A 17,340-nucleotide genomic window follows, 5' to 3' on the forward strand; every position below is an offset into this window, starting at 1 on the left:
TTTACCATTGTTTGATATTATTTAAAAATACTTGACTGGTTAACTGACCAAACTGGTGAAACGTTAAATACCTGGACTGTTTATTTGCATCTAATTCTTGCCTGGCTTTGAACTTAGATTGTTGCTTCTTCCTTGAAGCTAAATACTTAAGCTTAATCAACCTTTGCTAGATTCTATGGGGACTTACACTACAATCCTTCTAAACAATTGAATCCAATGAATGCTGTTTAGGATTACACTGTTAGTCCCCATGGGTAAGTTTATATCTTACAACAAGCATTAGCTTTAGAACAAAGCCTATCAATTATCTAACTGTTTGATTAAATATTTTCCTTTACTTCACTGAACTTTAAAATATTCGAAAATACGTAAACTGCTAAGAGTAGCAGAGCTTTTCTTCAGATATTTTATTCAATAGATTTTAGTATTCAGTAATAGTGGAGGCACTGGGCAACCATAATAAGTGCCCACTTAACCATTTTTCTTTCAAATTTCAGCCTTTTAGAGAATCACGATGAGTGATATAGTAACGACGGTATAACTATTTTAGATTACATTTTTAGCATCTCATTGACAGTTTGGTGTTCCAACGTTTGGCTGATGTCTAGAAAATTTACATTAATGTTGGAAATGAATACACTTTCTTAAGTCATCCATAAAGTGCTATATCTAAGCACCACAGAAATGTGAAAGCTAGCAATTAAGTAAAACCTCTGAGAATCAAATAAATACTTTATACTTCAGCAACAACATTAACAGAATGTAAAAAAGAACCAACTTACATTCCCTTTACTCAAAAAAAAGCTTCCTTCCTAAAACTCAACCAATTTACCTGAAAGAAATTCCCACGGATCTTAACAGAACTTCTTTCCAAATGATTTGGGATAACAACTTTCCAGACATGAAATTATTTGTTGTAGCAGTTAGACCAGCACGTTGCTAGAAAAACTGACTGGGGTCCTCCAAGGATGTGCAAATGGATACATACTACTTAATTTCATTGATATATCTTGTTCTGAACAATGGTCTAAGAGAACCAATTAAAACCTCTGCACCATTTTTGGATAAGGAGGCTCTTCCTTACAAACTTGAGACAGATCCAAAGACTAACTTGGGTTTATGTTAAAATCCAAAAATGAAAAAAGCATAGGAATTTAAAAAAAATTCTTGGATGAAGCTTCAGACTTCGATCTATCCCAGTCTGGTTTCTGGCCTGGCCAAGAAGTGGAAACAGTAGTGGTCGCCCTGACAAATAACCTCAGTCACCAGCTGGATCAAGGCAGGTCAGCGCTGCTCATGGTAATCAACTGTACAGCAGAATTTGATATAGCTAACCATGAGCTTTTACCTCGCTGCATTGCTGACACCGGGATACAGGGGACAGCCCTCCAATGGCTGATCTCCTTTCTCCAGGGTTGCAGACAGAGGGTAGCAATTGGAGAGACAATCGTGCCACAGCTAACTCACATGTGAAATGCCAGAGGGAGCGGTCCTCTCTCCAGTTTTATTCAACATCTTTATGCGCCCTCTTGCCCAGCTGGTATAAAAATTCGGACTTGGGTGTCATCAATATGCAGATGACACCTAGCTCTTCTTTCTGATAGATGGCTGCCTGAATTCACCCCCAGAGTTCTTAGCCAGATGTCTGGAAGCAGTGATGAGATGGCTCAAGCACAGTCATCTGAAGCTCAACCCTTCAATGACAGAGGTCCTATGGCTGGGCAGAATGGGTACTACTGAGGAAGCCTGGATGGGGTGCAACTGTCAGTAGCTCACTGTGACAGACACCTGGACCCTCTCTATAGAGGTGCAGGTCAAAGAGTAGCATGTCTTGCATTTTTCCACCTTCACCAAGCTAAGATACTAATGCCCTACTTAGCCCCAAAACACCTAGTCACAGCAATCCATGTGATGGTCATCTCTAGATTGGATTTCTGCAAATTGCTCTGCGCAGGCCTACCCTTATCCCTACTCCGGAAGTTACAACTGGCACAGAATGCAGCACCCAGGGTCCTCATGGGAACGCCTTGGAGAGCCCACATCCAGCCTGTGCTCCAACAGCTCCACTGCTTACCAGTTGAATCCTGAATCAAATTTAAGGGTAATTACCTTTAAGGCCATACGTGGTCTGGGCCCAGCATACCTGAGGGATTGCCTCTCTGCCTATGCTCCTCAAGAAGCAATACGCTCAGCCAACTCCAACTGGCCAGGTTGTTCTATGTTCTGGTCCCCACTTGGTCTAATGAGATCAGAATGCTATACATACATTCAGTAGGGAAGTGTGATTCAGTAGAATCTCCCCACCCCAATACCTGAATACTTGATTCAAGTTGGGGGGGGAGCTCCCCCAAGCTGAATTTCAATCCCATTAGAATGAATGGTCTGACTCAGAGAAGCCCAAATTGATTTGGGTAAGCCAGGTGATTCAGGCCATTTAAATGGCTCCAAGCCATTCCACAAATCCTTTTTGCTTCCCTCCCTTTGGAGAGAGTCATTTAAACCTTACACATCATTACTCTGGGCCTTTTCGCACAGGGATCTTTGTTGCAAATTGTTTGCGGAATGAAAAATCGCCATTTAAAATAGTGGAATTCGTCGTTATGCATACCTGCCTTTGTAGTGGAATCAGTTGCGTTTTTTAGCGTTTCCCACAGGCTTCCGGTCTCGGCAGAAATCGCTAGAAAGGAAGCGCTATTGCCAAGCTCGTCCCGCCCCTGGCCGTCAAGCAGCCAATGGGCAGCCGTTAGCATGCTCCCAAACAGCCCCTTTCCCTTTAAGAAAGGTTTAAAAAAAAAAAACGACCCATAGCAACGAATCTAGGTAGATTCGTTGCTACGGAGAGACCCATCCAGCTGCCTAATGTGAGCTGTCATTTGATTGTATGATCGTTTGCACGCTGCCTCGAGTGATAAAAAAAAAATCCCCCCCCCTCTCACGTGCCCGTTTTTCCGCTGAATTTATTTGTAAAAAATAAAGGGACTTTATTTCAGCAAACGGGCTTTTCAGTGGTTTGTGCTTAGTGACTAAAGGTGAAGGACTGAAGCCAGGGAAGCCTCTAAACAGAAAGAGGCTCGCCGGTGCGTTTATCCCCGCTCGCTCGGAGAAAAAAAAATGGTGATCGCTTCGCCGGAAGTTTGGAGGAGAGAGCCAGGGGGAGGGACTTTGAAGAACCAGCAACAATGGTAACGCACAGGTCTTTAGCGCTACTGTTGCAGATTGGTTGCAGGAGTGTATCGCTATCCGGAGGGTGAATCCACTTTTCTGGATTCCCCTGAAAGCGCCACAACGAAGCGCTTTTTGCTGATTGGTTTCAGGATCGTTGCAGATTGTCTACGACGTCGTGGGTTATGGCAAATTAGTAGCGTTTCCAAATAGCAACCATTCTGCTACTTTGAAGCCGTGCGAAATGGCCCTCTCTGTTACCTCTTCTGCCTTGAGTGCATTCCTCTGTGGTCCCTCCCAGCCCAGCACTAACAGTGCCTTCTACCTTCTCCATTAATGGCTTTGGATCTGTATACCTGCAGAACTACCTCTCCTGCTGTGTTCTGCTATGATAGTTTTGCAATTCTAATCAAAGCCTTCTGAAGGTAATACCCTGCAAATGTGGAAGATTGGCTATACATGGACATTCACTGTTGTTGTTTCCATAAATCTCCATGTTGTATAGATAGCACTTCAGAGAGCTTCCCTTCCTTCCAAAGCACCTTAGGCATGCGTCTTGTGGTGGAGGAGATGGGAGACACCTAAATATGCTGATGCACTTATCTCTTCTATGTCTTTGGCAGAGTGTCTGTGATTGGTTTTCATTTCCTATTTGCCATGACTACTGGTTGAATAGAGGAGGATCTCTCCCCCTCCCTTGAGCTTTCCATATTCTTTGTGGGGAGAGGAATTGAAATGTAAAGTTAGCATAGAGAAAGAGAAGGCCAGTAGGAAGAGCTGGGATCTAGGAAGGCAAGCTGTAAGAAGCTACAGTGCCCAACACTGCCTGCACAGTTTCACAAAAGGATACTGTCGAAGAAGGAGACTAAGTGAGAGGAAGGCACTATAAGAGTGTGTCTTCCCCCCCCCCCAACCTGAGCAAAATACAACTCTCTTCACCCGTAACTGAAAGAGAGAGAGAATTTTTTTTAACAGTGATCAGCTGCTCCACTCAACAGCTTAATACTCAAGTAGGGTCTTTCAGGAGGAGCACAGGAGGCCTTTGATGACTGGAGGTCTTTATCTGATCATGCCTCAAGAAAAAACATTTTTTGCTCCAATCCAGCAACACTAGAGAATGCAGAAGTGTTACAATGTCATTATAATAACCAGTTACTTTACAAACATACAGGCTGTGTAGGGGTTCTAAGGAAACTACATAGCAAGGGCAGGCAATACAAATCACAAAGCAACATTACACATCGGCCCCAAGGAACTATGAGCACTGCAATATTTCAGCTACTGCTTCCTAAGTCTCCAGGAGTTCTCTCAGACCAAATGGAGGAGAGAAGAATGAGTTTAGCCACTCTGGGTCCCTACTGGGGAGAATGGTGATGTATCGATGAAATGAAATATACTCTATGAAGCCTATTCAAATAGACTGGCATTCTTGGTTCTCATTACATCCAACAGGTCTTCAGAGAGCTTCCACAGTTTCCACTAAAAAAATTCAAATGAAATGGTTTTCCAAGGCAGAAGTAGGAACTGTAGCCACTGTAAAATCAAGACTGGTAAGTTCTCAGACATTCCTTAGTCAGTGTGTTTCCATTCTCCCTTCAGGTCTGGCACAGGGTTGCCATGAGGTTTTTTTTTCCATAGCAGAGATGGAACTAAATTCCAGAGTCCATGGAGTGGGGCGGCTTGATGAAGTGACATAAGTGATCAAGAGAAGAAACCCATCTACTCCTTCAGGCTCGATGTCCTCCCAATGCTTCTCACCATGTATGGACCATGTTTCCAACCAAATTTAGGATACTAACCTTGACAGGCCAATGGCCAGATTCTGAATAAGAGAGTTCCATGTCTTCAGTGTGGTTACTATGAAATTCTTTTGCAAAGCAAAGAGGGAGATAATATGTTTGGCTCTGCCTCCTCTGGAAGCCATTCTGAGTTTGATTTCACTTCCATGGCTGCCATTTTGGGGGTGGTACTCATCACTCCCTCTCAAAATTTCAGAGGTACATAAAGGGCGAACAAACAGGGTTGGAGAACACTATCTTAGACAGCTACCTGTTTGCATTATATTGTGATTCAGTTGTATTGCATTGTTTATTTTATATTTTATGCCTTGATTCTCAGCAAAGAAGACGGGGGTTAATTAATTAATATATAATTTAACATTTAAGTCATTCAGTAAGCAGGAATTATCAAATGGTATAGAAACATACATACAAAGCTTGTTATTCAGCATTCTGTTTATGCAATATTAGTAAATATATCTATTGTTTAAATGTGACCAAGTTTGTCCACAATTATTTTTCTGTATTCTATATGGTTATTCACTATTGAATAGTTGGGCGTTATCAATGTTATAGAGTTTATATATAGATCATACTTATCATGACTATATGACAATATTATTATTATTATTATTATTATTATTATTATTATTATTATTATTATTAGATTTATATCCCGCCACTCCCTTGCGGCTCGTGGTGGGTAACAATATCACAAATCCCCATTAAAACCCCATAAAAACAATAATAACATTGCCAATATTACCGGCATGGCAAGAACGGCAGCTCAATTTCCCCCCCTCCCTCCCACTACTAGCGGGTAGAGAGGAGGTCCTGATGATGTTTTGCTTCGGGTCCGAAACCCGAGTCCCCGGGGAGGGGGGCACTGTCAAAAATAACACATTTTCTTTTTACTCCAAAATCTGTGCTGTTTTCAACTTTTTTTCTACCTCTCAGAAAACCAAAACTAAGATATATGAAATTAACACATTTATATGTACATATTTCTTATGCCAAACAGTACACTTTTATACAGCAAAAAACTCTAAATGATTCATTTTCTGATTGTAAAGCACTAAAATAGCAGTTTGATAACAAATTAAGTATTGCACATATTTCAATCCTTTGGTCCTGCCCAAATTTCCATGGGACAATTCCATGGCTTCAGACTTCATGGAAATTTTACATCTCAGTTCCTGTATCCACACACTTTATCCTTCTTCCCAAAGACATATTTAGGATGCATCCATGTCTTGATTTCAACCACAATTCTAGAGTACCATGAATGGCTGAAAGACAGTCTGCCCCAGGTTTATCAGTGGATAAAAAAGGGGGAAAAAGACCATGATGGGAAGAAGAACTAGGGAGTGGTTAGTGGGATATCAAGGGAACTAAGTACAGTGGTCTTTTTATATCCTTACTACACATTACTTACAGACTTATGGAATAATCTGCTGCCAGTTCCTTGTCTCAGAGAAAGCAACTTAGAACAGAGATATTGTTGAGTGGGCTAACTTTTTCCACTTTTTTTCTGCCATTAAATCCCAAAAATGTTTTGGGGATTAGATGTAGACATCTAATACTATAATTCTCACACAGGGCAAGTTTGGCTGCCCTTCACCTTGTAATATATTTGTTAGACTTTTCTATTGAATCTCTGGGTGCTGATTTCAGAGAGTTGTCTTGTATCTTCTCCCCGTAAAAACAACAAAAAAAAACCTAAGGCATCACATGTGTATTTCTCCATTGCATCTCCCACCCTTTTTTTTGTTAAGAAGAGGAAAGAAATGTTTCAGGAAAAGAGGAAATGTAGGTTTGTAACATCACAATTCTAGCCCAACAGTGCTAAGTACAACCAGCTTTCATTTCAAACATGCAAACCAATTTCCCTGGCCAAGATTATATATTTGAACAAAAAGCATTGCAGCCCTGAAGCTCTAATTATATATATGTATGTGCAACCTGACAAAAGCAGCTGACAGGGTTCTGTTGTATGCATCTCTATGTAACATGCACTTAGCATCAAGCCAGAATGTATTTCATAAATGAAATTTAAATTGCCATTAAATCTCTTGTATGAGTGACATGTGATTGCTATTCACAAGAAAGTGAATGTAGAGGCAAGGCATCTGTGATAGGTACAATATTCCAGACAACATAACTTACATCCTCATTACAAAGCAATGGATGCAAGAGCTGCTCAAAGCCTCAGAGGAAAATGACCTTAGTGTCTCAGACATCTAGTTCATAGAGCTACATCATGATACAAGACAAAAGGAGTGGCCTTAAATTCTACCTGCAAAAGATGAAGATGGACATAAATATGTTAAGAACTCTTTTTTCTATGATATAGCAGTGGAAGAAGGCCAAACCTAGTCAAGGGAAGAGGCAGGTCAACCTTTCCTTTTTTTGATCCTTCTCTCAAAAAGGGGGTACCCTGTTAATCTTGTTGATCACACAGAGCATAAGAGTGTTACCGCTGAATGCCAGGTTCATTTACAGTAAAGTATCCATCATCAAGGATTTAACACTGGATGAGGAACTCAGCCTGGTATGCATTATGATAGGGTTGCCATTCAGCAGCTCCTGCTACTGCTCTGTTGGTAACCTGGAAGTTACATCATTCTGATTTAGGAATTGTTAGAAATTCTATGGTTTTACCATAGGTTTTCCAATATTCTATAGAGCAGGGGTAGTCAACCTGTGGACCTCCAGATGTTCATGGACTACAATTCCCATGAGCCCCTGCCAGCATTAGGCATAGCCACGTTAGAAATGAGGGCAAAAATAAGTCTTGCAAGGGAATGGCAACCAGGAACTAGGCAGTCTTTGAACTGATGCCCTGACCAATCAGCAACAGACTGTTTCACTACATCAGTGTTGGAGGCACGAGGCACGAGGGAGGAAGTTAATCCAGCAAAACACAATACTGGGGCTTTCGGAGTGGTTTTCTCAAACATAGCAAGTTATATCCGCTCCTGGATATCACAGGGGAAAGGTAGTGTCACCACGGATCAATCACAGATGTTGCAGAGAGAAAATATAAAACACTAAATATCAGAATGGAAATCGAGTAACATGTAGATGACTTTTTAAAATTCAGGGTCACTGGGGATAAAAAGCCTAGTGCAGATACAGCCCTGATGAGATCAGGCTATACCATTCCATTCCAAATCCCTGGCCACGAACACACATAGCTTTAAAAGGGGATTAGACAGCTTCATGGAGACTGCTTGTGGCCATAGTGACTAATGGGAAAATCCATATGTACTTACTTTTAAAGCATTTCTAGCCCACCAATAGAGTGTTAAGAACCAACACCAGGAGAAGAACTATGCTGTTTGTTGGCCCTTCCAATGCTAGAGAACCATTAACATTTTCCTGTTCAATCAGCTGAGTCATGGCTTTATACATTCATTAAATCAAATTAATTTTCATATTTACTTGTAATGTGATACTTACCTAACCACTCATTGAATTTTTTAACTTCACTAGGAAGTCCCAGCTCAGTGAAATCTCCAGCATGTATTAAGACGTCTCCATACGGCATTTGGATTGGATCTGTTCTAGAATGAGTATCAGATATACAGACAAAACGTGTATATCCTGGAGGCTTGGGAGCATCATGTGGTACAGGATCCACCCTATGTGAAAAGTATTAGAGAGGCATGGTTACAAAATGCAAATGAAATGCATCATGTTTTGTACATGTCTTCTTTGCAGTTCTAATATATAGAATTTTTCATCATGTATGATATAGATACCGAGAAACCTGACAGCTATTTAAGCTATTTAAGACAGCTATTTTTCCCAATTACTTTCAATTTTAATTTATTTAAATCTCTAGCCCATCTTTCTCCCAAAGGATTCAAGGTAGGTCATGATTTTCCACATGAGACTTTATCCTTGTTGTTGAAGTTCAGTGAATGTATCATTTACGGTACTGACTGTGTGTCCTTAAAAAAACCCCTCCTTTTCAGAGGTTTATTTAGCCTTGAAACTTACATACTATGATATATTCTGATGGATAACCATATTGGTCTGAAGCAGCAGAACAAAGTTTGAGTCCAGGAGCACCTTTCAGACCAACAAAGTCAAGGTATATGCTTTTGTGTGCATGGACACTTTTTCAGATTAATATAACCAAATTCCTTGGCAGATTTGGGTTCTTCATTCACCTCAATCTCCTCAGATAACGGTGAGAATCTGTTCTGAAGTTTGATGGCAGTTTATTCTGTTTAGGAGCATGTGGCTCAAAAGGGTATTCTCTCTTCCTTTTCATGATAATACTAGAAAAATGCTTAGTTTGTAACTTAGTATGAAAAACCGTTTTCTTTTCTGTCCCTCTCTTTTCCTATTTTCTCTCTTCCCCCACACCGAGATAAAATAAGCCTTGAAGATGTGGGAATAGCTCAAATGGCTCAAAACAAGTGCCAAGTGTTTTACTGGAAGAACGCCTGAGAACATTAATTACAAGGAGAAGGGCTCTTTCTTCAGCTAAATTAAAAATAGGATAAAAGCAGGATAAAAGCAGTATAAAAATGTAAACAAGAAACATAAAACTTATATAAAAGTGTACAGATAAACTTTAGAGCCTGAACATATAATTTAAGATTTACAAATATGTGGGGGAAGGGGAAGTTGGGGGGAATTTAGGGGAAGAAGGGGTGGGTGGGAAGAAGGTGGCTTTCTGCCAAACCTCAACTAATCTTCTGAACTCAGAGACTCCTCTTAGGGCAGCCTTTTCAACCTTTTTACCACTGCAAAACACCTGAAATATTCTTTAGGATTCAAGTGATGCCAGCAGGTCATGCCTCCCTGCCATGCACCCTGGAAGTGAAGTGTCTTTTTTTCTTCGCTAATATATAGGGCCATTCCGCATGACTTTAATGTAGCAGAAGGCTTGAAAATTGTAAACGCTACTAATTTGCAGTTCCGCAAGACGTCGCACACAATCTGCCACACTCCTGAAACAGTCCCGCAAAAAGCAATTCGTTGTAGCGCTTAAAGAGAAATTGGGAAAAGTGGATTCACCCTCCAAAAAACGCTACACTCTTGCGAACAATCTGCAACACTAGCGAAAAAGACCTGTGCATTCTCATTGTTGCGGTTCCAACAAAGTCCCTCCCCCTGGCTCTCTCCTCCGAACCACCGGCGAAGCAATCACCATTTTTTTTTCTCGGAACTAGCAGAAAGCAACGAACCAGCGAGGCTTCTCTGGCTACAGTCCCTCCACAGAAGTGCTTTAAAGCTCCCTTAAGTCCCCAAGTACAACACAGCCTCATTTGCAAGTTCCCTTTATTTTCGGTCGAAAATCACACCCGTGCAGGGGGGGGGATTTTTCTTTTCACTTGGGAGAACATGGTAACTATGAATCGCCAGCTCACACGCCATTCTAGGCCGAAGCAGCCAGCACCTTCGTGAAGGGGAGTGGTGGCACCTGCGTGCAGGTACCAGGTTGCGAGCCACCACCAGCACCTCCCCTTCCCCCTGTGCCACTCGCTGCTTCGGCCTGGAAGAGCCACTTTGGACACCGAAGTGAACAACTCTACTCTGGCATAACCATGGCTGGAAAACATTGTCTTAGAGCTTTATTGATCTAATTCTATTTTTCTAGTTCCTGTTTCTATAATAGTTCCTGTTTCTATAATTCTATAAACCCCACTAGTGAATAATCTTGGGGAAGGCACTGGCAAACCACCCCATATTGAGTCTGCCATGAAAATGCTAGAGGGCGTCACCCCAAGGATCAGACATGACCCTGTGCTTCCACAGGGGATACCTTTACCTTTACCTTAGTGAATAGTTAAAGATAGTTAAAAGAAAATAAAAAATTGGAAACAATTAAGAATAGTTTAGAAAATAGAACTATCAGAAACAGTTAATAAAAATTAATAAAAATGAATGGGTTAAAAGGAATTCAAAATGAAAGCATTAAAAGTGAATGTGATCCATGCAATGGTCACTTCTAGACTAGACTTTGTAACTTGCTCTATGTGAGCCTACCCTTGTCCTTGACTCGAAAATTGCAGCTGTTAAAACTATGGCTGCGAGGGTCCTAATCAGTGAACCCAACAGATACTCATCTTTCCCTATGACATATTTGGCCAAGCATGAAGTAACTAGTCATAGGAGGGCCTTCACTTTGGCACGCTGTGATGCCTTCCCTTCGGCTGTATTAGAAGGAAGATATAGGAAAATACCCTATATCGAAAGGAAATGTACCTGTGGCTCTGGTCATATAGAAACCATGGAACATGTTCTCCTTCAATGTCGATTTTATAATGACATTTGAATTAGTCTAATTCTTCCACTATTAGGCAGATTCCCAGGACATTCAGGAGAATTTTATATTTCTCTGCTGCTTACAGATATAGATAATGATACAACCTATAGAGTTACCAAGATCTGCACAGCAGCGATCAAAATTCGTAATAGAATGGTCTGTTTCAAGTGAACTGGACAGCTGTGTTTATGTACCTTATTATTATTATTCTATTTTGTATTGTTCTGTTTTAAGATGTTTTAATTCCTGGTTTTAATGGATGTTTTTGTGTCATCTTGTGCTGGTCTATCACCGTAATAAAACTAACAAACAAACTAACTAACATAAGTTAATTAAAAAGGAGAAGAACATATAAGTCCTGACTAATCAAAATAATAGAGGAGAAAAAAAGACAGGAAATATGTGTATAAATATAAACAAGAAACCATAAACTCTTGTGAAATGCTGATGCAGCACTTCTCACAAGCAACCAGAACATCTGCTTCCCCCACCCATTCTTCCAAAATGGTATCTATTTTTCTGTATTTTGAGGCAAGTTAATTACAAAGATTCCTATAAGAATGCAGGGAGGTTAGAATCTATAGTTCTTCCATGATGATGCAGAGGTATCCCACATATTCTCAGAAGTAGTAAGCCTTATTATTGAAAACAGACTCATTGATGGAGAAGTGCCAGCATTCAATAAGTCAGGAGAGCAGGCAGAAAAGTTGTTAATATGTTTTTTGAAGGGTTGTGACAAATGAAGGAAAGATGAGGATTGGATTATGTAAAATTACATGAGTTTTTTGTTGCTGGTAAGGCTTAAAGTCGTAAAGACAGAGGTACTAGTACTTCAGTCTATGCTATGACTGTAGACCTACATGTGAAGAGTCTTTAATTTAATTATTAGAAGATATGCTATGTATACTTACAGGTACTTTATCATATAGTCTAATAGTGAAGTTAGCCAAATCTGAGGATTCTTCAGCCCTGTCATTGGAGCTGAAGAAAGATTTTTCTACAAATCTGAAAAATGCTGAGGTTTGAAGGAAAATCTGTCTGAAATCTTAAAAAAAAAACATTGGAGGGGTTAAAAATCTGAAATCTAAAAAAAGCATTGGAGAGGTTAAAAAATCAAAATGATAAAAGGAGTATCTGTAGCTTTAAGAGAAAGAAGCCTTTAATGGCCATTGTTAGGCAACCACATCATTCCATGCTTGGTTTCTGGGTTGAAAGGTAGGTTGAGGTCCTATTCTAGGCCTTTGGCCTTTGAGGAAGGACTCTTTCTTTCTTTCCTATTGTTATATATTTGACCCAGTGGTCCTGAACAACTGCTGAGAGTTTATATTTAAGAAACTAATGGAAAGATGCCCACATAATGGGATCTCCCCAACAGATTACGATAGAACAGTTGTTTTAGAATGTTCCTGTGTTTCTGCAATGGCTCCCAAATACCCTACATGTAACCCACCCATCTACATTGCTCAGTAGCCTAGAAGTCTCAGCAGCTGGATAAGCAGAGTCTTTACTAAGTTGGGGGAGAATCAGTTACTGTCTAAGCTTTAAAAATTCAAGGCAGCTAAAAAGTATGTGGTCAATAGATTCAATGCAATTAAGGTCACAATTACATAGTCTCTCTGAATATGGTATGCTAGTATATTGACTCCTCCGGATTGCAAATGGGAGAGCATTAAGATGCACCAATGTAAAGGCATGGCTATATTTAGGATATGTTCAATCATAAAAACACATTGGGAGGGGAAAAGTGGTAGAGGAATGCCAACTGTAGAGGTTAAGAAAACTCTGACTTTATTGCTGTACTTTTATAATCCATATATTTCAGACTAATTTCAATCAGATGTCTTAGCTCATTAACAGCTTGGTAAAGTGGTTAGGAGTAGCAGCTCCTAATCTGGCGAGCCAAATTTGATTCCCTGCTCTTCCACATGCAGCCAGCTGGGTGACCTTGGGCTAGTCATAGTTGTAAGCTGTTTTCACATAACAGTTTCTCTCAGCGCTCTCTCAGAGTCAACCACTTCACAGAGTGTCTGTTGTGGGGAGAGTAAGGGAAGGCAATTGTGAATTGCTTTGAGACTCCTTCGGGCAGTGAAAAGTGGGGTATAAAAAACAGCTCTTCTTTCCTCTCCCCATCAATTCTATTGAAATCCCTAGATGCATTAGCTTATCTTTCTACAATATATCCCTGTTGCTCTTACTATTGTCTAATTTATTAAGACTGAGCAAACTTGGATATGTTTCTTTAACTTTAAATTAAATGCCCCACTCCATGCCCTAGCTTCATAAGAGACTTCACCCACCTCAATTCTTAGAACAACCCTTGCCACATATTTGGTATCCCACAGTATACTACAAAGAAATAATTTTTGATCAATATTTTCAATAACAGCCTCTATCCATACACTGGTAGGACATAACAAATGGCCAGCTACCTTAGAATTAAATACCTTGTGGGCTGAGGGTGCTAATGTCCTCCTGAAATATAAAAGAATCTAGTGATTTCTTTCTTAATGTTGTTCACGGCTATTATTACCAACATCACATGAGTTCTCCATGAAAGATCAGTGCTGAACAATATCCCCGAGTATTTAAATTGAGTGATGTGTTGCACAGGCACACCAACCACAGTCCATTTATAATACCTTACTTTCTACTTGCTAATAAAAGTAACAGCCTTAAGCTTTGCTGCATTAGTTCCCTACCAAACCTTCCCTACAGCAGTATTTAGAAGATAGACATATGTTTACACAGATCGAGACCTTCATCCACATACAGGAGAACTAGCAATTTCATTGATGTGAGATAAGGCAATCATCTTGTAATTTAAAAAGAATTAAGATAATTAATATATAGATTAAATAACCGAGGGGCCAAAGTGCATTCTTGCTTAATGACTTTATCTGGTGAAACAGGATCTGTCAGTATTCTAGAAAGCCGGCACCTAACTTGATGGATTGCCATAAATAAATAAGAAATAAAAGATGTTTGTCCATAAATAGTTTCCCCAATTTTGCCCATAGTTTATCCTTAGGCATAGTAGCAAAAGCGTTTTTAAGTTCTGTGAAGGCTGCGTTTAATGATCCTTTCTTATTGTCCATAAGAACATGGCAGTGATCGATTGCACTTGCTCCCCTTCAGAAGCCAGACTGTGCTTTCCCCAAGATTGCCTTGTTTTTTAACTAACTTACCAACTTGCCCCACAGCAGGGATGCATATCCACAACTGACAGCAGACTGATAGGGCAGTAATTACAAGGGTCAGATGAGTCTCCTTTCTTGTGTATTGGCAAAATGGTAGCATGACACTGAATCCTATGCATTATACTTGTATCATTAACTTGTGTAAGAACTGGGACCAAAACTTCTGCCCACCAAGTTGGATTGGGGGTAGGGTGAACATGTCAGGGCCAGGAGTTTTACCTAACTTCATTTGTATTATTAAAGTTCTAACTCCTTCAGCTGAAACAAGAGATTTATCTTCGAGTGACAGAAGAAAGTCAGTTACAGATGGATCAGAATACAGAACCCTAAAATGTTCTTTCCAATGATTAGCAGAAATATGATATGAAATGAGGGATCTAGAATTAATTTTTTCTACAATAGCACGCCAAAAATTTTAAAACTTTATATTCCCACTTCTGAAGTAGATATATGCTTTGAGTTACAAATTTTAAACTGACAGTGCATATAACATATTGCAAACTTGAATGCTCTACAATCTTCATCAAACCACAAGCTTCCCAATATAACATCAAAGAACTTTTAGCTGAACAATCAGGTGTATATATTGGTGGAAATAAATCAAATCCTTTAAACTGTCGAAAAGATGTGAAGCAATAGTGCAAGGTAGAGATCAAGATAAATTGCTCCGAGATGGATTCTTAATTCTTCAGTCTTATTCCCTATAGTTTGACTCCAACACAAAGGTCTAAGTTTATCATGAGTTTGCCTAAATTATAAGGGCTTTTAAGATAGATAATTAGCTTTACCTGGGACCAAAAGGACCATTTTTTCTGATAAATTGATTGATTGACTGAATGATTGATTGATTGAGCTTGTATGCTGCTGCTCCTAGCCAGTTAGGGCGCAGCAGCTCAACACCATTTCTACACAAGGAATTTGTCCCTGCATAACCCCTCATTATTCATTATGAACACACAATCATCAGGGTCCAATTACCATGACCGGCCTATCACAAATCTACCCGAACATAAAAACAGACCATTATACAAAGAATCCCGAAAAGAGATCTAAATAAATGTTTTATTGTTGTGGCATGATCCCATAGCAATGTGGAATTGTAAGGTTTTTAAAAAAGTTTTACTGTTGTGGCATGTCCTTGTGGCAATGCTGAAGTAGTTTTCTAAAATTAATTTTAGGACTTGGGGGGGGGGGAATGAAAGGTTGAGTCCCCAAAGCCACTGCTGTGAAGGAATTGGTGCTTTGCATTGATTGACAACCTGAGGACCTGGAGGAAAACCTCAAGTTGCCCATGCTTCCTGCTTCTCCACCACCTCGTATCGAGTCAAAAAGCTGTGACAAGATGGCAGGATACTGCGGGAGGGGTCTTCTGTCAGGAAGAATGTAAACGCATGGTTTACTATCGCACGTTTGCAAGCAGGAGGCAGCACACATTTTACGCCTCCGTGTGGAAATGTTCCTTGATAGACAGTAAGATTCCCTTCCCATCCACCCCAAGCCACCCTCTAAACCTAGTCCCTTACCAAGTTGCCAGATTACTACCACAAAATGCCCAGAGAGATGTAAGGACAGGGTGCCAAAGATGGCAAGGGCACTGAAGGAGGGGCCAGATCTTCCTCCACCTGGCTTCAACCAAATAACTGGCAGAAGAGCTCCATCTTGAAGGCCCTGCAGAACTGAGAAAGTTCCTGCAAGGCCCTCAGCACTTCTGGGAGCTCATTCCACCAGGTAGGGACCAGGGCCAAAAAGGCCCTGGCTCTGGTGAAGGCCAGGCGAACCTTGCGAAGGTTGAGGACTACCAGCCTATTTGTACCCGCAAAGCGTAAAGCCAATCAAGCCAAACAATTCAAAGGAGGCAAACTAATCAATAACACCGACACCTCAGTGGTTTACACATCTATAATCCCTTAGTTATCAACTTGAGGCAACCATGTGCAATCTTCAAACCATTATGAGCTATTAGGGAACCTAAATTCCCCCCTGCTTCATTTATTTTAATGCCCTTTGACTTTCTTACCCTGACAGAGAACTTAGGTGCAGATTGGTCACTGAAGCTTTTAAGGAAAAGTCTGAGAACTCTTAGGGCAAAGCCTTACAGCAGTCAGTGGGTGACTTGATACTAGAGTCATCTAGCCCTGGCTCCTTTTAAGGAAAGTTGAAGTATGGATCATAAAAATATAGAACAGTTTTGGAGGTATTTGTGTAAGAGAGAAGCATAGGGAACAAGGTATGCACAATCCCAATCTTTAAACCACAATTAATTATAAATCTTCACCAGCCATTGTATATAGTTAGCATACAAATAATCACCCAAATTACACCTGATATATTTGAGCTTTGTACATTTTATGTTCTCTAATATCAGAGAGAGAGAGAGAGAGAGAGAGAGAGAGAGAGAGAGAGAGAGAGAGAGTAATTTCTAACAGAATAAAACATACCTTTGATTTCCTACCCAAGTATTTTACAGTAGATTTTAATACTTAATCGGCTTTTTTCTTCCCTTTTTGCCTTAAAACTTTATTAGCATGTTTCATTTTGCCATAATGATCTTCAGCTTTACATTAAAAGTAAATCACCCTTCAGAGTGATTAACTTTACAGATGTTTTCATTAAGGCAAAAAAATCAAAAGCCAAACACATTAATTTTATTACTCTTATAGCACCCTGTGCCTTTTCCATACTGTCAGTGCTGAAGCAGGATTTGTCAGACTGCTATCCACACTATTTCATTTGTTGCTGCTGTTCTGACAGTCTGGAGCTCTTGAATTTCTGGCAAAATAATGAAAATATTTTGGTTCTAATTCTAATTTGATATTAAGAGTAATGCTGCGTGATTACTCATCAATGGCATAATTAATCAGTAAAAAACTACAACCACTGCTATTTTACTGATGCCATGAACATTCATTCGCCTTGC

General features: G+C 40.1%; 1 protein-coding gene across 3 annotated transcripts in view; it reads right to left on the reverse strand.

The window, feature by feature from the left end:
• The window catches only part of MPPED1 (metallophosphoesterase domain containing 1), an 89,623-nt gene that overhangs the window by 51,618 nt on the left and 20,665 nt on the right, over positions 1–17,340 (reverse strand). For all 3 annotated transcript variants that reach the window (XM_077337818.1, XM_077337817.1, XM_077337816.1), the window contains one exon: positions 8,403–8,584. In XM_077337818.1, the coding sequence (XP_077193933.1) occupies positions 8,403–8,584 (182 nt within the window). The remainder of the gene's footprint in view (positions 1–8,402; positions 8,585–17,340) is intronic.

Source organism: Paroedura picta, chromosome 5 (assembly GCF_049243985.1).
Source record: "Paroedura picta isolate Pp20150507F chromosome 5, Ppicta_v3.0, whole genome shotgun sequence".
Taxonomy (NCBI): domain Eukaryota; kingdom Metazoa; phylum Chordata; class Lepidosauria; order Squamata; family Gekkonidae; genus Paroedura; species Paroedura picta.